The 21,293-nt window shown below is 41.5% G+C and overlaps 1 protein-coding gene across 3 annotated transcripts in view; it reads left to right on the top strand.

Moving 5' to 3' along the window:
- The window catches only part of cacna1ia (calcium voltage-gated channel subunit alpha1 Ia), a 352,101-nt gene extending 333,794 nt beyond the window's left edge, over positions 1-18,307 (top strand). For all 3 annotated transcript variants that reach the window (XM_072915676.1, XM_061974102.2, XM_061974103.1), the window contains 3 exons: positions 14,963-15,143; positions 15,351-15,565; positions 15,659-18,307. In XM_072915676.1, coding sequence (XP_072771777.1) covers positions 14,963-15,143; positions 15,351-15,565; positions 15,659-16,366 — 1,104 coding nt within the window. In that variant the 3' untranslated portion in view covers positions 16,367-18,307. The remainder of the gene's footprint in view (positions 1-14,962; positions 15,144-15,350; positions 15,566-15,658) is intronic.
- Positions 18,308-21,293: the final 2,986 nt, after the last annotated feature.

Raw genomic sequence — 21,293 nt, 5'->3', positions numbered from 1 at the left:
ATAAGTCGCAGTTTTTTTCATAGTTTGGCCGGGGTGCGACTTATACTCAGGAGCGACTTATGTGTGAAATTATTAAAGGGGAACATTATCACCAGACCTATGTAAGCGTCAATATATACCTTGATGTTACAGAAAAAAGACCATGTATTTTTTTAACCAATTTCCGAACTCTAAATGGGTGAATTTTGGCGAATTAAACGCCTTTCTAATATTCGCTCTCGGGAAGCAATCCGCCATTTTCTCAAACACCGAGTCAAATCAGCTCTGTTATTTTCCGTTTTTTCGACTGTTTTCCGTACCTTGGAGACATCATGCCTCGTCGGTGTGTTGTCGGAGGGTGTAACAACACGAACAGGGACGGATTCAAGTTGCACCAGTGGCCCAAAGATGCGAAAGTGGCAAGAAATTGGACGTTTGTTCCGCACACTTTACCGACGAAAGCTATGCTACGACAGAGATGGCAAGAATGTGTGGATATCCTGCGACACTCAAAGCAGATGCATTTCCAACGATAAAGTCAAAGAAATCTTCCGCCAGACCCCCATTGAATCTGCCGGAGTGTGTGAGCAATTCAGGGACAAAGGACCTCGGTAGCACGGCAAGCAATGGCGGAAGTTTGTTCCCGCAGACGAGCGAGCTAAACCCCCTGGATGTCTTGGCTCACACCGTCCCGAAGATGATCAAGAGAAGAATATCGACCCTAGTTTCCCTGGCCTGCTGACATGAGGGTATGTCTACAGAACTAACCACCACTGCTGCTCACTGCTCCCCTCACCTCCCAGGGGGTGGAACAAGGGAATGGGCCAAATGCAGAGGGTAATTTCACCACACCTAGTGTGTGTGTGACTATCAGTGGAACTTTAACTTTAACTTTAACAAAAAAGCCCAATGTGTTCAATGCCTTTTAATTTTTATTTTAATCTTTAAAATCCTTTGAGTGCAATAAGAACCATATGTTTAACATATTGTAAGATTTTTTGTAAAAATGAAGCCAAAAATACATTTTTGTTGTGGTCCCCTTTATTTTGTATGGAAAAGTATCGAAATACATTTTGGCACCGGGACAACCCTACTTATAAGATGTTTAATCAGAAGGCTTCATTAGTTTATGCTCCCAGACTTATTTAGGTCCCGTTTACACTAAGTAAACGGGTTATCCAGGGTAAATCCCACCTAACCTTATCCGTGTCCACACACAACAATGCCACCGTTTAAGACCCCCTCCCCCCTCTGTCCGTCGGCGCAACGCGACCTAGTACCCATGCACGGAAAATGCGCACGTCCTAGTCACCTCCAGTGTTGCTTTGTGTGCAAGTTCTTAAATTTAACTTATCTGAACAATATCCAGTGTTGTGGTATTTCAATTAACTGGAATCTAGTGTGCTGTGGGGCCCTATTGTAGTGAATCACACCTGAGACATCATAAATTTATCAAATGTTTATTGGAAATGTGAAAGTAAACAATGTGATAAAGAACATTTTACATCAATCAATCTAGGGATGTAGATATCTGGTCAGGACACTCCTCACTCTTTTGCCATCACCTTCATTGTCCATTCGTTTCTGGTGACTTTATATACTCTGGACCTAGACGTTGAGTCCGCGACATACATGGCGGACAATAACTGATACAGTCTGCTTTGCCAGTCCAAAAGCATTCGCCATTTTCCGTAGTCTTCCCTCGACGGCCAGGTAATACAAAGCACACACTCCCTTTTTTATCACATCCACGGGAGCCCGCATTCTCGTTGACTTTCCTTTGACATATGGACAAAGTTTTTCACTCAGTAAAATCACAGCTGACCTGGACATTCGAAAGTTCTCTTGCCAGTGTTGTATCCCAAATAGCTGCAATCACTTTCTCTTAAAGGGGAACATTATCACAATTTCAGAAGGGTTAAAACCATTAAAAATCAGTTCCCAGTGGCTTATTTTATTTTTCGAAGTTTTTTTCAAAATTTTACCCATCACGCAATATCCCTAAAAAAAGCTTCAAAGTGCCTGATTTTAACCATCGTTATATACACCCGTCCATTTTCCTGTGACGTCACATAGTGATACCAACACAAACAAACATGGCGCATAGAACAGCAAGCTATAGCGACATTAGCTCGGATTCAGACTCGGATTTCAGCGGCTTAAGCGATTCAACAGATTACGCATGTATTGAAACAGATGGTTGTAGTGTGGAGGCAGGTAGCGAAAACGAAATTGAAGAAGAAACTGAAGCTATTGAGCCATATCGGTTTGAACCGTATGCAAGCGAAACCGACGAAAACGACACGACAGCCAGCAACACGGGAGAAAGCGAGGACGAATTCGGCGATCGCCTTCTAACCAACGATTGGTATGTGTTTGTTTGGCATTAAAGGAAACTAACAACTATGAACTAGGTTTACAGCATATAAATAAATAAATGATAAATGGGTTGTACTTGTATAGCGCTTTTCTACCTTCAAGGTACTCAAAGCGCTTTGACACTACTTCCACATTTACCCATTCACACACACATTCACACACTGATGGAGGGAGCTGCCATGCAAGGCGCTAACCAGCACCCATCAGGAGCAAGGGTGAAGTGTCTTGCTCAGGACACAACGGACATGACGAGGTTGGTACTAGGTGGGGATTGAACCAGTGACCCTCGGGTTGCGCACGGCCACTCTTCCACTGCGCCACGCCGTCCCGGAATATGAAATACATTTGGCAACAACATGCACTTTGAGAGTGCAGACAGCCCAATTTTCATCAATTAATATATTCTGTAGACATACCCTCATGTCAGCAGGCCAGGGAAGCTAGGGTCGATATTCTTCTCTTGATCATCTTCGGTGGCATAAGGGACGGTGTGAGCCAAGACATCCAGGGGGGTTTAGCTCGCTCGTCTGCGGGAACAAACTGCCGCCATTGCTTGCCGTGCTACCGAGGTCCTTTGTCCCTGAATTGCTCACACACTCCGGCAGATTCAATGGGGGTCTGGCGGCAGATTTCTTTGACTTTATCGTTGGAAATGCATCTGCTTTGAGTGTCGCAGGATATCCACACATTCTTGCCATCTCTGTCGTAGCATAGCTTTCGTCGGTAAAGTGTGCGGAACAAATGTCCAATTTCTTGCCACTTTCGCATCTTTGGGCCACTGGTGCAACTTGAATCCGTCCCTGTTCGTGTTGTTACACCCTCCGACAACACACCGACGAGGCATGATGTCTCCAAGGTACGGAAAACAGTCGAAAAAACGGAAAATAACAGAGCTGATTTGACTCGGTGTTTGTAATGTGTTTGAGAAAATGGCGGATTGCTTCCCGATGTGACGTCACGTTGTCATCGCTCCGAGAGCGAATAATAGAAAGGTGTTTATTTCGCCAAAATTCACCCATTTAGAGTTCGGAAATCGGTTAAAAACATATATGGTCTTTTTTCTGCAACATCAAGGTATATATTGACGCTTACATAGGTCTGGTGATAATGTTCCCCTTTAAGGTATTCATGTGTGATTTCCACAAGCGTCTGTACATGTAGAAGAAGGAGAAACACGGGCATGTCTGGATGACTCGCCTCCATATTTCTAGTGGTTAGCTCCGATTTCCGAAACCGCTTTTATTATGAAGCTGGCTGTGGCGCATTCTTTCTGACGTCACTTCCTGTGTGGGGCGCGGTCTTTCTGGCGTCACTTTCTCTCCGAACTCAGCTTGTAAACGATCAATGAGTCCATACAAAGCTAAGAGCCGGAGATTCAAGAAATACACGGCGCACTTAGCCGTGTAAAAATGTATCCAAGGATGGTTTAGTGTGGCTGAAACGGGGTTTAGGCTAAATAATCATTTGTTTAAGGCAGGGGTCTCAAACTCAATTTACCTGGGGGCCACTGGATGCAGAAACTGGGTGAGGCTGGGTCGCAAGAAAAGATTTCTTAAAAAAATCTAACATGCACTTTTTAATTAATTCACCTTCTTTGAATGGCTATCCCGCCCTAGCAACATACTTTCCAACTCTCCCGATTTTTCCGGGAGACTCCTGAATTTCAGTGCCCCTCCCGACAATCTCCTGGGGAAATTATTCTCCCGAATTTGTCCCGATTTTCACCCGGACAACAATATAAGGGCGTGCCGTGATAGCACTGCCTTTAAAGTCCTCTACAACCTGTCGTCGTGTCCGCTTTTTCACCTCACAAAAAGCGCGCCGGCCCAGTCACATGTTGTATGCGGCTTCTGCAGACACACGTAAGTGACTGCAAGGCATACTTGATCAATAGCCATACAGGTCACACTGAGGGAAGGCCGTATAAACAACTGTAACACTGTTACAAATATGCGCCACACTGTGGACCCACACCAAACAAGAATGACAAACACATTTTGGGAGAACATCCGCACCGTAACACAACATAAACACAACAGAACAAATACCCAGAACCCCTTGCAGCCCTAACTCTACCGGGCTACAATATACACCCCGCCCACCTCAACCGATGCACAGAGGGGGGGGTTGATGTGTGGGGGGCACGGTTGGGGGGGCGGGGTTTGGTGGTAGCGGGGATGTATATTGTAGCCCGGAAGAGTGAGGGCTGTAAGGTGTTCTGAGTATTTCTGTTGTGTTACAGTGCGGATGTTCTCCTGATATGTGTTTGTCATTCTTATTTGGTGTGGGTTCACAGTGTGGCGCATATTTGTAACAGTGTTAAACTTGTTTATACGGCCACCCTCAGTGTGACCTGTGTGGCGGTTGATCAAGTATGTCTTGCAGTCACTTACGTGTGTATACAGAAGCTAAATACATGTGACTGGGCTGGCACGCTGTTTGTACAGCTTGTAGAGGGTGCTAAAAGCAGTGCCATCACAGCACACCCTTAATAGACATTCGAGAGAAATTCGGGAGTCTCCCGGAAAAATCGGGAGAGTTGGCAAGTATGACGCTGTCAATCGCCATTCATGTAAAACTCGCAAAATAACGTGTCTGAGACCCCTGGTTTAAGTGGTTATCCGGCTTAGTGTAGACATAGCCTTAGTCTGAGCTTTCGGTACCAGATCTAAAAACGCCAGCTGTTATGATGTAAAAAAGCACAACAATAGTTGTTAGAATGGAATCAGCCTCGTTATTATTACTACTACAATGCTAATTAGAGTGATTGCATCCTGACAACTCCTGTATACTTTTTTAATCAATAGTTTTACTTTATGTCTGGTTTTAAAAGTAGTTCTAATCATTTACAGTTCAAACAGTACTTATATTATGGTTTCGCTGATGGGATGTGGCCCGTAATGAGAAGGATTCAGACACCCCTGTACTGGAGACACTGGACAAGACGTCCATCTGTTAAAAAGTTGTCCAGACACGTGTCACACTAATCTCATCCTCGTGAGTCTTGAAACCTCTTAATTAATCCCAGACCTCTGTCAGCACAACAACAGTTGTTGGGATGGAATCACCCTTATTATAATTACCACTAAAATACCAACAAATCTGATTCCATCCTGACAACTTCTATTTGCTTTTTATCTGTTTTTTTTTGCTGTTTTTGTCACACCAGGTCTGACCTCGTCTTGTTTCATTATATTCTGTTTTTGTTTCCTTTCCACTGCTTTTATTTTCGTTCCTCTCCCTGTCTGACTCCGCCACACCTCTGGCCTGAGTGCTGCAATCTACCGCAATCGGGTTGCCAATCATGCTTCTTTATATGCCAGCCCTGCATTTCGGACAGGGCTGGACCGTTTAAACTAGGGGTGTCTAAGTTAACGCGATAATAACATGTTAACTATAAATTCCGAAAAAAGGGGGAAAAAAGATGGTAGACAGGAAGTCTAGAGTAATTTTTATCAGAGACTTTTACGTCGTCTTAACATGTCAAGGCACCTCTTCTCATGCCAATCAGACTTCCAGCTTCACAATAAGAGCGCTACGAGTCACATGCAGTCCAACTACCATAACCAAATGAAAAATCGTTTTCAATTACGATCATGCTTTGTCAAACATGTTTTGTAATGTAATCTGTGATATTTCTACCTAAACAAAGGTTTTCTGGCAGATTGAAATAAAGTGTATACAAGGGTTGTACGGTATACCGGTATTAGTATAGTATCGCGATACTAATGAATCATATTCGGTCACATACCGCCTCTGAAAAGTACCACCTCGCCTCCATGGTGACAAATAAAGTGAGTGTCTTACAAGTATCATCCCTGCAGGACGAGGATTAGCTAAACATGCTTCACTACACACCGTAGCTCACTGGCGTCAAAATGTAAACAAAAGCCATTGGTGGATCTACACCTGCCATCCACTGTAATGATACCAAGTACAGTGGCGTATCTAGCCGATACTATTATGATTATGTCGATATTTTTGGGCATCACAACATCATCTTTCTTCTAGAACAAGGGTGTCAAACTCAAATACAGAGTGGGCCAAAATTTAAAACTGAACAAAGCCAAGGTTGAACAAATTAACCTTTAACGTACTCTACGAGCTATCGTCACGTCCGCTTTTCATCCATTCTAACATCGTTCAGACCCAGTCACAAGATATGTGCGGCTTCTGTACGCACACACGAGCGAATGCAATGCATACTTCATCAACAGCGATACAGGTTACACTGAAGGTGCCAGTATAAAAAACTTTAACACTGTTAGAAATATACACCACACTGTGAACCCACACCAAACAAGAATGACAAACACATTTCAGGAGAACATCCGCACCGTAACACAACATAAACACAACAGAACAAATACCCAGAATCCTTTGCAACACTAACTCTTCCGGGACGCTACAAAATACGCCCCTGCTACCATCAAACCCCCCCCCCCCCCCCACACACACACACCTTGTAGCGTCCCGGAAGAGTTAGTGCTGCAAAGGGTTCTGGTTTGGTGTGGATTCACAGTGTGGCGTATATTTCTAACAGTGTTAAAGTTTTTTATTCGGCTACCCTCAGTGTAACCTGTATCGCTGTTGATGAAATATGCGTTGCACTCTAATGTGTGTGCGTGCAGAAGCCGCACATGTTATGTGACTGGGCCAGCACTCGTTTGGCTGGCTGGCTGGCTGGCTGGCTGGCAGGCAGGAAGACTCCCGGGAGGATCGGCGGGCCAGCTTTAGTGTTAATTTGATATCGCCTCAAGGGCCAACGCGGGCCAGAGTTTGACACCCATGTTCTAGAAAGTAAGCAGAGTAGATTAATAATTCATTTTCTACCACTTGTCCTTAATAATGTTGACAAAATAATAGAATGGAAATGCCACAATATGTTACTGCATATGTCAGCAGCTAAATTAGGAGCCTTTGTTTGCTTACTTACTAATAAAAGACAAGTTGTCTTGTGTGTTCACTATTTTATTTAAGGACAAACTTGCAACAAGAAACATATGTTTAATGTACTGTAAGATTTGTTGTTAAAATAAAGCCAATAATGCAATTTTTTGTGGTCCCCTTTATTTAGAAAAGTACCGAAAAGTAGCGAAAATAATTGAAATAATTTTGGTACCGGTACCAAAATATTGGTATCGGGACAACACTAGTGTATACTATTTTATAACCTGCTCTGATTGATTGTCCACAATTACAGAGTGATTAGCTGGCTGAATATTACAGAGGTTTGAATATCAAAAGAAACAGAAATATCAAAAGCATTTATTCAGGTTATATTACCAAACATATTTGACAATCAAAGCATGATCAAAACAATCCACGTTGTGTTATTAATGCGTGAAACTGGTATCTAGACATGGTGTAGCTCCTCCTCTGAATGCAGTGCCCCTACAGCAGGAATACACATTCTGTATTCCTACAAAATACAAAATCCATGTTGTGTTATTAATGCGTGAAACTGGTGTCTAGACATGTTGTAGCTCCTCCTCTGAATGCAAGTGCCTCTACAGCAGGAATACACATTCTGTATTCCTACAAAATACAAAATCCATGTTGTGTTATTAATGCGTGAAACTGGTATCTAGACATGGTGTAGCTCCTCCTCTGAATGCAAGTGCCCCTACAGCAGGAATACACATTCTGTATTCCTACAAAATACAAAATCCATGTTGTGTTATTAATGCGTGAAACTGGTATCTAGACATGGTGTAGCTCCTCCTCTCAATGCAAGTGCCCCTACAGCAGGAATACACATTCTGTATTCCTACAAAATACAAAATCTGTCTGGACACCATCATTAAAAGTGTGTTTGTGTCCTTTTTGTGTTCAGATCAGAAATCAGAAATACTATATTAATGCCCGACGGAAAATTCTGATTTACGGCGCAATTAAGCTGTTTAAATTCAAGAAAACGAACATAAAATCTTGAAAAATCATCTGTCCAGGGTTAACGACAAGAAATTACATCTATCTGCGATAGGGCGATTCATTTTGATTCGATTAACTATAAACTAACAATCACAATTAATTATTTTAACCGTTTGACAGCTATGATTTGTTTCATGCGTTGTCTTGCTTTGCTTGCTTCCTTACTTCACTGATGCTTCTTGTGCACTTCCTTGCTGCACTAGTGTTGCAAATTAAAGACATTCTTACCTGCAAGTCATCTCCTGTCTCCGCATCTTAGGGTCACAACTACAGCTACCATGCGGACCCGTGAAAATATTTCCTTGAAATTAGTTTTTTTTTTTTTTATCTGTTTGTTGATTAAAAAATATATATTATTTATTGCAGGGATAATTATTGTAGAGTTTATATTGTACATATTATATAGTTCCTCTGATCGGTTCTTGCCCGTAATGAAACCATTATCACAGCCATGCTCCAGAGACACGGGATAAGACTTGCATCTGTTAAAAAGTTGACATGTGTCACGTTACTCTCGAGTCCCGGGACCTCTTAATTCATCAACCAATTAGGCGTTGAACAACCAATTAGGGGGGTGGGGGGGTTGCATTGCCCTGCATTTTAATTCTCCACCTCACCGAGACATTTAGGAGAGTGATTAAGGCTCATTAAATACAATTTGAATGAAACAGAAGAGGAAAAAGGGCGGTCTCTGACTTCACAAATGGATGAAGAGAAATTCCGAACGTGACCAGTACAATAACATCATCATAGTGCAGCGTATTAATTTTTATGTGGCACATCTGTTCTCCATCCCCATGAGGGTAAACACTAACATTGCATAGCAGCGCTCTGATTCATTTGTGTATTTATTCCAGAAGGCAAAAAGCAAAAAAAAAGGCCATTAGGATTGTTTTAATACATATGCTCTACTCTCGCTTGTTGACCATAAACCTTCGCTTCCAGAGGGCACTTTATCTCAGTCTTTATCACTTGTAAATCTATCTTGTCTCCATCCGCCATCTTTATATAAATAAATCCCTCCAAAACTTCCTTTCACCGCCGCCATGCCCTCTTCCTCCTTTGGATTTATTTTTGGTGCTTTGGGCTCCTCGTGTAATTGTGCACCTTCTCTGCAACTCCCCTGCACCTTTATCTCCATCCCTTATCATCCATCCTTTTTTTCCTCCTTAATTGGCTAATGCGACTTGTTTCTAGATAGCAAGATAAGCCCGCCATCAGCAAACATTTCTCGGAAACCACAGCTCATTAGAGCAAACGTCGTACTGAAGAGGGAATATATTAAAAGCCTGCAATCTGAAATGGAGGATTTCATTGGGGAAGCGTTGACACTGGACTGTTGTTCCTTCTGAGTGTGAATAAATTGGGGAGCATTCATAGAGACTTTTTTTTTTTTTATCTAAACTGAAAACCGATGCAAAACTATGTTGTTTTGGGCATTTGTTTTGATGACAATAGTGTTTTTGCAAAAATGAATGCAATGCAATTTCGTGTTGTTCCGATACCAATGTTTTGGTACCGGTACCAAAATTACTTCGGTACTTTTTTAAATAAAGGGGACCACAAAAAATTGCATTGACAAAAAATCTTAGGGTGCATTAAACATATGTTTCTTATTGCAAGTTTGTCCTTAAATAAAATAGTGAACATACAAGACAACTTGTCTTTTATTGGTAAGTAAACAAACAAAGGCTCCTAATTTAGTCTGCTGACATATAAAGTAACATCTTGTGTCATTTCCCATTCTATTATTTTGTCAAAATGTTTAAGGACAAGTGGTAGAAAATGTATTATTAATCTACTTGTTCATTTACTGTTAATATCTGCTCACTTTCTCTTTCAACATGTTCTATCTACACTTCTGTTAAAATGTAATAAACACGTATTCTTTTGTTGTTTGGATGCTTTACATTAGTTTTGGATGATACCACACATTTGGGTATCAATGCGATACCAAGTAGTTACAGGATCATACATTGGTCATATTCAAAGTCCTCATGTGTTCAGGGACATATTTCCTGAGTTTATAAACATAATATATATCTTTTTTTTTAAACGAAAGAAGATGTTGTGATGCCAAAAAAGATCTACGTAATCAAAGTAGTATTGACTAGATATGCTATTGTACTTGGTATCACTACAGTGGATGTCAGGTGTAGATCCACCAATGGCGTTTGTTTACATTTTGACGCCGGTGAGCTACGGTGTGTAGTGAAGCATGTTTAGCTATTCCTCGTCCTGCAGGGATGATACTTGTAAGAAACTCACTTCATTTGTCGCCATGGAGGCGAGGATTAGTGATTTAGAAGTAGTTAAAACACTGCCGACGGTGGATGGACGCCATGTCTTAAAGCACCTCTTCCTGAGGACGTTTCAGTGTTATAACGTCCCCTTTATCTTTAGTTTTTAAGCCAAAATGCGTCCGTTCTCCCTTTTCTGTCTACACACGGTGTCTGCTTGTAAGTACTCCGTGAGTGTGCGCTGCCGAACATGCTCATCTGCTCGTAAACCAGCAATGACACGAGGTGACGACGACGGGGGCCCGGGGGCGTGGGGTACCGGTATCTTTCAGAGCCGGTATAGTACCGAATATGATTCATTAGTATCGCGGTACTAAATATCGGTATACCGTACAACCCTAAATGCAATAAAATAACAATTTACTGCAATAGTGTTTGTGCGTATAAAGCATCTCCAGCACACTACATTTATACATTTATACCACAATAATAATGACTGGGTCAATACCATATATCAATACTCCAATACCAAGGTTCCCTTTAGTGGTATTGATTACAAAGTTGACATTTTGGGGGAGAGGCAATTGAAATTAATCATGCAACAATATCTAGTAAGCCTATGGTGTGTTGATAAGAAACACTCATTCTAAAACAACTACAGACTAACTAGTCCAGGGGTGTCAAAGTAATTTTAGACCGGGGGCCACATGGAGACAAATCTACTCCCAAGTGGGCCGGACTGATAAAATCATGGCACGATAACTTAAAAATAAAGACAACTTTAGATTGTTTTCTTTGTTTAAAAATAGAGCAAGCACATTCTGAAAATGTACAAATCATAATGTTGTTGTTGTTGTTTTTTACACTTACATGTTGCGGTTAATAGTATTCTATCTTTTTTTGTCGTTATTCATATTTTCTGAATAAATTATGTGATAATGTTCATCAGTCAACTCATTGATGTTAATTTTCAATCTATCAAGATAAAAAACGTATATCAAAATAAAATTACAGGATGTTATTTATGTAGTTTGATCATTTTCCTCGAGTGGTACGCTAACATGTGGTTTATTTTGTACATATGTAGCATCATCTACAAAGATACAAATAATTGCTATTGCGACATCTAGTGGACACATTTAGAACAGCTGTTTCTTTCATTCAAAAAATTTCAGGTAAATTTTTATACATAGCAAACTCATCCCGCGGGCCGGATAAAACCTGTTCAAGGGCCTGATCCGGCTCTCAGACTGTATGTTTGACACACCTGAACTAGTCCCAACAAATCTTAAGCTTTATACTTCTGTAGAATGAGCAACACATCTAAAAAGGGCTGGAGCTTTAGATCATTTTAGTAATCGAGTAATGTATCGATTATTTTGTTCAATTAATCGAATAAAACACACTTTTTGTCACGTTCACTCTTTTTGGCGGGGGTCCTGACCTCAAAAGGCAGGGGGAAGTGTGCAAGTAAACATGTATTTAATGTCAAAAAGTCCAAAATACAAACAAGAGTGCAACAAGAAAAGTACTTTAAAAAAAAAAGAAAAAGCACAGGGGATCTGTGCATGATTATATATTTTCCAAAAAAACAAAAGTCAACAAACCGTATTTATGACTCCAAGCATCCATTGACATTGCACCAACATAGAAGTGTGAAAGAGTGGAAAACATAATTACAAATCACCCTGAGGCGATGAAGACAGGGTGAAGCTACTGTATGGACCAATGCAAACAGAACAGGAAGTGAAAACAAAATGAGAGCGTAAGACAGGAAGTGAAGCAAAAACACCAAAGAAAACTAAACGAAGATTGACCTGGCGTGACAGGTTGTCATTTTCTTGCCTTGGTGCACTTTTTAGGTAAAATAGTTTCAATAAACATTTGCATAGATAAATGTCTTTGATTTAAAGTATGCAAGTGAATAATGACCTGCGATTCAAGTGAAAGTTAAAGTACCACTGATAGTCACACACACACTAGGTGTGGTGAAAATACCCTCTGCATTTGACCCATCCCCTTGTTCACCCCCTGGGAGGTGAGGGGAGCAGTGAGCAGCAGCGGTGGCTGAGCTTGTGAATCATTTCAGTGATTTAACCCCCAATTCGAACCCTTGATGCTGAGTGCCAAGCAGGAAGGTAATGGGACCCATTTTTATAGTCTTTGGTATGACTCGGCCGGGGTTTGAACTCATTAATCATGATTAATCCAAATGTCAAAAGTGTGATTATTCTGATTTTAAAAATATATTTATTGACAACACCAGTTTTAATAAAATATGTCTGATGTTGTGTGTTAGCTAACAAAATAGACCTTTACATTTGTTTTTGCTTGATTGCTTCCCTTGAATATGCTGGATGCTTACTGATAATTGACAGTGTAAACATTGCCGCCACAACGTCTGACTTTTTCAATTTAAAATGATCACAAAACCCTTTGACACATTCTCTTGTCGTCTTTGGGCCCTTTGCTCTCTTTCTACATTGTCATTGTTTTTTGTTGAGCCACACACACACATACAGGCCAATTAACCCACACCGTGACCTACATCACCAATAGGTGCACCGCTCTGACGGGTCTGTCTTGCATAAACAACGTCTGCTTTGTTTACTCATTTAACAAATCATCTAAGCCAGTGGTCCCCAACCACCGGGCCGTGGATCGATTGGTACCGGGCCACACAAAAAATTTAAAAAAATAATAATATTTTTTATTTATTTATTAAATCAACATAAAAAACACAAGATACACTTACAATTAGTGCACCAACCCAAAGAACCTCCCTCCCCCATTTACACTCATTCACCTTCATTCGCACAAAAGGGTTTGTTTCTTTCTGTTATTATTATTTCTGGTTCCTAAATTATGTATCAATATAGATCAATACAGTCTGCAGGGATACAGTCCGTAAGCACACATAATAGTATTTTTTAATGACCAAAACCAAATAACTAAATAAATAACCCCCACCCCGGTCCGCGCGGCCAAATTTTTAAAGCATTGATCGGTCCGCAGTTACAAAAAGGTTGGGGATTACTGATCTAAGCAACAAAATGCAAATCAAAGCTTTTTAAAAATCTATTTAATATATTTTTTGGGCTATTTATTTAAAAATCGTTGCAGCTTTACAGCTAAATGTGTGGGTAGCGCCCTCAAAAATGTTCCAAAATCCTCTGCAATGTTCTAAAGATATTAAAGGTTACAAACAAGTTCCGTTCTTACAAAGCATTGTAAGTTGGAACTCATCTAAATTGAACATCGTTTTGTAGAATTAACTAGGGATTCAGGCTCATTATGTAAATTGGTACTAATTATGGCTGTTGAACTCTTAAATAAAAAATATTATTGCATTAATCATGTTTAAACGCAGATTAATCGCAGGATTTATTGTGACTGCACCGCTGATGGTTACTGAAAGGTGAAGCAGGTTGTTATACGGTCATTGAGTAGATCGATGCATATGTAAGTGCAAAGTGAAGAGATTCCGACAGGTGTGGTCGCTGGCAAATTTCACTTTATAAACCCAGCCAGTACTTTAGATGAAACTCTTAGCAAGTTTTGAGCAAATAAATGACGTGCATTCAAGTAAGACATTTTAAAAGTGTTCCTGCATGACATCCTGGCATTAACATTACATAACTGTCAACATTTTGGGGTCTTTTTTAAAGTTAATTTGAATCATGCACGCAAATCATTTACTGTGATTAATCGAAATGCAAGAGTGCGATTAATCTGATATTTAAAAAATCATTTGACAGCACTATTACTAATCCAAACTAAAGGCATCCTGGAAATATATCATATAACTATTTATCCCCCACTGTGGACTGGACTCTCACATTAATAACCGTATCCACTCGGTCACCTTGGGGCGGGAGACCCACATCTGCGGTCCCTTCCAAGGTTTCTCATTGTATCCCATTGGGTTGAGTTTTTTCTTGCCCTGATGTGGGATCTGAGCCGAGGATGTCATTGTGGCTTTTGCAGCCCTTTGAGACATTCGTGATTAAGGGCTATATAAGGTTAGTTTAGTTTAGTTTAGTCTTTATTTGAAGGGACAATGCACAGAGACATTAAACTCAAAGACAGATTATATGCACCAGATTATAGCTAAATAGGTAATTTCCATCTGCAGTCCCTGGCTACCTAAATTAAAGAGATAGAAAAATCATGCAATAAAATGATAACATTAAAATTATACTATAGCATGTAATCAAATTAAGAAAAGTCATAAAATGCCATTTTATTGACACATAATTATACAATACAACCACCACTCCTTTACATCATAACACAGAAAATACATGCTTTTGTTCACATCTGTCATTTGTAAAAACAACCATGATTTTAACACAAACACCTCACAGTTTACAAAATGTTCTCATGCATAAGTAATCTTTGATTGATTGATTGATTGATTGATTGATTAGTTCCAGGGAAAGTGTAGCAGTGGCTCCTGCAGCTCTGAAGAGGCTTCTGGTCAGCAGGTCCCCCAGACTGCAGTCCAAAGCCAGGTCCAAGGACTGGGCCATCTCCCCAGGACTCTCTGCAAAGTGGAGATGGAGCTACAGGACATAGAAATACAAACAAATCCACCTTACTACAGCCCGAGTGAGTCAGAAGTCTGCACATTTTCAGGCACAAGTGCACAAGTCGTGTGGAGTATACTGTATACTTCCTGCTATACACACACTATGCAAAATCATGAGGGAATCATAATACATACACTAAGAGGCAAGATACATTAAAACATTAATGTGTGCCTAAAAGCCATGGACTAATGCATTTTAATTGGCGGACTCCTGTTCCCTTCTCTAGGTGGTGTTTGCAGCAGCAGCAACAGGGAAAGAAACAGAGAGGGAGAAGATGAAGCCAGCGGCGTCTCTCCACTACTCCCGCTGCCAGGGGCGACCATCCCAGCACCTCCCCGCAGCAGGAGCCTGAGGTTGTCCAGGGGCCTTAGGTTGACCTCTCCTGCTTCCTGGGCTTCATTCCGCTCCCCTGGAGGCCATAGTAAGATGCTCTGTACGCAGGTAAGGGGGCTGACTGAGTATCAAGTAGTATTAAAGTCCTTTGTGCAAAACTGTGAGCAGTAATTTCCCTAACTGTCTTCCATGTGTGCTCAGTACCCATCTCACAGTGACTCATCGCTTGCTACTGGCAGCTCTGAAGGCAGCCTGCAGACCACCCTGGAAGAAGGACTGAGCTTCAGCATCTCTCCACCACAGAACATGGAGTCGCCAGCAGCTCCTTTACCACATGAGTGCCCATTGCGTGAGGACAACATTAGCATGTCTTCCCCGGTCCAGACCCTGAGACTGAGGCCGAGCCCTTCCTCGGCTCTCACCCTCCAGGCCACCATCGGCCAACAACGGAGCCAAAGCAGTGGGCGAGGCAGCACGAGCCCCGGCTTCACCCGGGATGACTCCATCGACCCTTCAGATGAGGACCTGGGCATTGTTATCGGCTCGTCCATCGGCGGTTGTGGCTCCAGTCAAGCGGGCAACAGTGAACACTTGTCAGAGACCATGAGCAGCTTGTCACTGACATCACTGCTGTCTCCTAGCTCCCTAGTGTACCCTGGAGGACAAGTGAAGAAGTGCAATAGCACGGGAAGCCTGGACCAAGGGGGGATGCTGCTATCATCCCGTGGAAGGGAGTCCCGCAGGGAAATTCTAGGCCTGGAGCTTATGGACCCCCAGGGTTTCTTGGCCAACCCTTGGTCTGGGGTGTTAGCCGAGGCGAGGAGAGGAGACGGGGATGAAATCGGAGACGGGTTCAGAGGGAAGAGCTCAAGCCAAACAACAGTCGGGCCTTTTCGCAAAAACAGATGAAACCTACTGCTTACTTTGTGTCTCTTTTTTCCTTGGATATGAATCCTTTGCTGTCCCCATCTGCACTCTCTCTGTTCCCTCTAACGAAAGAGAGGCTCGATGGCACATGAACCCTCATATTTTCCCAGTTGACCCCTCTATACATTTGTGATGAACCAAAAACCTATTTTGTGCAACCTGGGGGATTTGGTCATGCTGCAGTGTAGTGGTGAGGTTGTACCCAGCGAGGCCCTAGGGGCTAAGGACAGGCGTTAGCAGAGGGTTCTGTGAGGAGAAGCATGAAAAGAATGCAAGCCAGCTCACGAATGCTGAAAATGCATTAAAACAAATGAAGATATTCAAACTGAAATCCAAGCCAACAGACTGTTTTTGATTTGTTTGTCTGTGAGGCAGTGCAACAAGTACACTGGGAGGAGGTCTGCAGATGTCGAGGCTAAAGGTAGACTGGGGACATCGTGACATGTCAGGTCATTAGTTTTGGCCGGGGAAAGCAGAAAGCGGATCTAATATCCATCTGCTCCGGCAGACGGAGACAACGGGTCCCATGCTCTCTCTCTGGCACAAGACCTTCTGCTGACATCACGGTAAATCGCGGGGTGGAGGAGAGTTCACCAGTGTGGGTGTTTGTGTGTCGAGAGCACTGCCTCAGGTACCCAAGGCATCGAATTAAGTTCTCATGCGTTTGCCTTTTGGAAAAGGAACAGTTGTGGATTGTTTTCCTATCTCAAGCATCTCTCACTAGATTGGTCGGAACTTTTATAGCCAGTGAGACTTAAAGCACACTCCTTTTGACAACGTTTCCTCTCTCCAGAGTTTGAGATGAAAACAAAAGGTTGCAAGGGACCTTGACTTGCATGATGGAAATGCATTTAATCAAGATTTTTTTTGTTTGTTAGTTTTTTTTACTTGTGTCGAGATGTCGGTGTCGGCTTATGACCGCGTGGTTCCAGAGAACAGGTACATGCAAGTTGTGGCCATTTACCGCACTCCTCCTGTTTTAAGTCCATTCCATTTGTCCGTCGGTGACTTTTTTTTTTTTTATATCCGCGCAAAACAGTAAAGCAAAAAAATTGTAATCCTTTGGCAGACACAGCCATATGTACTCACCACATGACCACTGGAGTGCTCAAGGACATGTCATTTGGTTTTTGCAACGCCATCATCCAGAATCTCCAGAAGTCTGTCTTTTCTAACAAAAAACATTTGGGCTTTTGCCACTTGATCAATCACTCCCCCCCCCAAAAAAAAATGAGATGCTAATTGTTTTAGAGGTTGACTCCAGTGTCCTTCGAAAGAGGATTTGTGTGTTTTTTAATCATGCAAAATTACTTGGCGTGCATGTTTGTAAGATGACTTCAGGTGCAGTGACTGCATTTTCCTGATGTTCCTGTCAGCGAACCATATGTCGTGATGATGATGGTGCCTGAGAGCAAAGGTTGAAGGTTAAACACAAGAACAACCAAGGGCTGTTTTAGCTTGAAAAGATTTATCCTCTTGTCTTTTCTGAGACAAATGTCAATGAATATGGCTACAAAGGTTGAAGTCTGACAACACAGCAATAAATGTTCAATGTGTATGCCCTGAGTCACCCATGTCCATGTGAGTTTTATCCCTCTGAAACGCAACAATATCGAACTGATATTTTTTATCACAAAGAGTTTTCTCACTCTCTATAAGTCCGTACTTTCAGTTTCTATTCACACAAGGTATATTTGATAGTACCTAGTACCTGGTCACACTGTGGTCAGGCCTGTTGGTTTTTTCTTAATTACAAAACCAACGTTAAAAAAACTTGGTAGTGGGTAAGTGTGTGCAGGGACGTCTCTGGCTAAATTGGGGTCCCAAGCAGAACTTTTTCTACATATTTATTCTGTTTTGCAATTTTATCAGCACATCAACCACCAGCAACAACACAAATAACCAAAACAGAAAAGAATAAAATAATAATAAGCAGAATTTTATTTTGTATTTGTTTTTTTAGGTCATTTAATTTGATTAATTTTAATTAATTTAAATTGCATGTATTTGTAATTTAATTTATTTAAATGCATTTACTTTAATTTGATGCATGCTTTGCATTAAAACTAATTTGTGGGAAATACATTGTTCAATATTTTTTCATAAGTGCAAAATAACCAATTTACCATAATCAAAACATACTTCCCTGACACTTCGCCGACTGGGATGTGAACCCAATGCGATCGTTTATCAAGCAATGGGGACAGTAAAATTATTTTGGGGGAATGTTTCACTGTACCCTTATCATAATAGAGCAAGAAGGGGCTAGGGCTCTGGGTGTGTGCTTTTACTGCCATCTACTTTTAAGACTTTGGGGTATACAACGAGTAAAACATCAATACAGGATTTGTATTTTCCAATTTGTGTTGAAACCCTGTTCTCTTTTAGGTTAAGGTTACAGGAAACAGTTAAAATATTGATAACAAATTCATAAAATCACAAGTTGATTCAAGGTTTTAAAAAAATAAATAGAGCTTCAGTATTGCAAATTTTGCCGCAATGCCTGCGAATTCAGGCATTTTAGGCCACAACAATCACAAAAAAAGCCTTTTTTGTAGGCGATCTGATATGAATCTCGATACATGATTTACGATACGATTCACCAACAATACTTTTTAAAACGTTACGATTCGATGCAATACGATGCTTCCGTCAGTCTACCCCAGGGCAGCTGTGGCTACAAATGTAGCTTACCACCACCAGGTGTGAATGAATGATGAGTTCCCATTTCTCTGTGAGCGCTTTGAGTATCTAATAAAAGAAAAGCGCAATATAAAATCTAATCCATTATTATTATTATTATGATGCAGATGCAAGCTTTTTATGATGAATAGAAAATTAAATGTATCATGTTAGAACAATGTCATGTGTTTATTTTCTAAATAGACACATACAAAACAGGTCATTCCTGTATTATTAGCAAATAGTAGAACTATGAACTTCAAGGTATCGCAATCCATAAACTAAAGGAAATGTGTGAGTTGAAAAATGCAAATTATAATTAGAGTTGTAAATACATTTTCTTCTGAGGATTCTTAGTTTAGGTATATTTGTATTTGTTCTACATTGTTAAATGTCATGGTATCAAATTTGATCAAAAGACTGAAGGGTTGTCATATTCACAGACAAACCAAATATATTGACTGGCTCATTGACATGAACAAAAGGTTTGTTTTTAATTGGAGCGTGACAGCGATGAAACATTTACATCTCAACCAAGGCAGAAACAGCAGCAGCTTTGCCCAGAGTGGGTGTGGGTCTCCTCTCTACTCTGACAACATTGGAATGGACTTCATTGTCATTGCACTTAAAAGGACAACAAAATGTGTTTTCAGTACGAGCTGTCTAAGAGCAGACATTCAGTAGACCGAGGACCTGCCGACACTGCGCTAAAGTATGTGAAAAATAAAGACGCAGGGACCTGCCTTACTTTGCTTCTGATTGGTTTACACTGCGTGGTGCCTTCCGTGTTTGGCTAGATTTAGGCACAGTAATTTATGGATTGGTCTGTGATTGGTTCTTTCGGTAAGTCAATGAGAATTACTCGAACCACGGCAGACCGCGAAGAAACACGTTTATTTTGATGAAAAAATAAATATAGAGTCGTAAATTGGGAAATAAAAGCGTGAGAAATGTCAAATGTGGCATGAGAAAAGGTTAAAGTGCGTGACTCTCAGGCTTGGCATCTCTGAGCTCGTCTTTAGCACAATGAACAGTGAACAGTATATGCTGGGATTACGTTGCAAAATTGTGGCTAATTTGGAGCTGGAAGTCTTTCAAATCAGCGTCTTCTTGTCTTGCCAGTTGGTAGGTCTGCTATAGCATTAGCATCCTTAGCTCGATACCGTCACAACAGGTGGGTGCCCAGACTAGTCGTGCTGCCGCTACTTTATCGCTGCTTTTCAAACATTACAAATGGCTATACTTTTATCCAACTGAGCATTTTTTTTTTTTAAATAATCCGAATGTTTGCCACAGTTTAGATATGTTTGTAAACTCTTTCGGTGCTGTCTGCCATGTTGCTCTGTCGTCAGTCGCAAACGAGAGCAGTACTCTCGTACTACGTCATCACAGGAGTCTCGCAAGATTAGATCGGCCATATTTTGTATCAGATCGACAATCAGTCGATTCATGACTTTCCAACCGGACTGATCCATACTACGTATAGATCGATCCAGAGGCTCGCCAAACGATGTATGGGGGATGGCGTGGCGCGGTTGGGAGAGTGGCCGTGCCAGCAACCTGAGGGTTCCTGGTTCGATCCCCACCTTCTACCAACCTCGTCACGTCCGTTGTGTCCTTGGGCAAGACACTTCGCCCTTGCTCCTGATGGGTGGTGGTGCATGGCAGCTCCCGCCATCAGTGTGTAAATGTGTGTGTGAATGGGTGAATGGGGAAATAGTGTCAAAGCGCTTTGAGTACCTCGAAGGTAGAAAAGCGCTATAGAAGTATAACCCATATTCCAAGTTCAAATCAGTAATCGGTTTGCACCGATTATTTTTATCACCTCCACTTTTTTGCCACCAAATTGTTCAGTTTGGTTTTCCATACAAATGATAGTTACTTCGGGCAGCACGGTGGTGCTGGGGTTAGTGCATGTGCCTCACAATATGAAGGTCCTGAGAAGTCCTGAGTTCAAACCCGGGCTCAGGATCTTTCTGTGTGGAGTTTGCATGTTCTCCCTGTGACTGCGTGGGTTCCCTACGGGTACTCCGGCTTCCTCCCACCTCCAAAAACATGCACCTGGGTATAGGTTGATTGGCAACACTAAATTGGCCCTAGTGTGTGAATGTGAGTGTGAATGTTGTCTGTCTATCTGTGTTGGCCCTGCGATGAGGTGGCAACTTGTCCAGGGTGTACCCTGCTGACATAGGCTCCAGCACCCCCCGCGACCCCAAAAAGGGACAAG

The sequence above is a fragment of the Nerophis lumbriciformis genome, linkage group LG22 (genome assembly GCF_033978685.3).
Source record: "Nerophis lumbriciformis linkage group LG22, RoL_Nlum_v2.1, whole genome shotgun sequence".
Classification (NCBI taxonomy): Eukaryota; Metazoa; Chordata; class Actinopteri; order Syngnathiformes; family Syngnathidae; genus Nerophis; species Nerophis lumbriciformis.
This window is presented reverse-complemented; position numbering and strand designations above follow the sequence as displayed.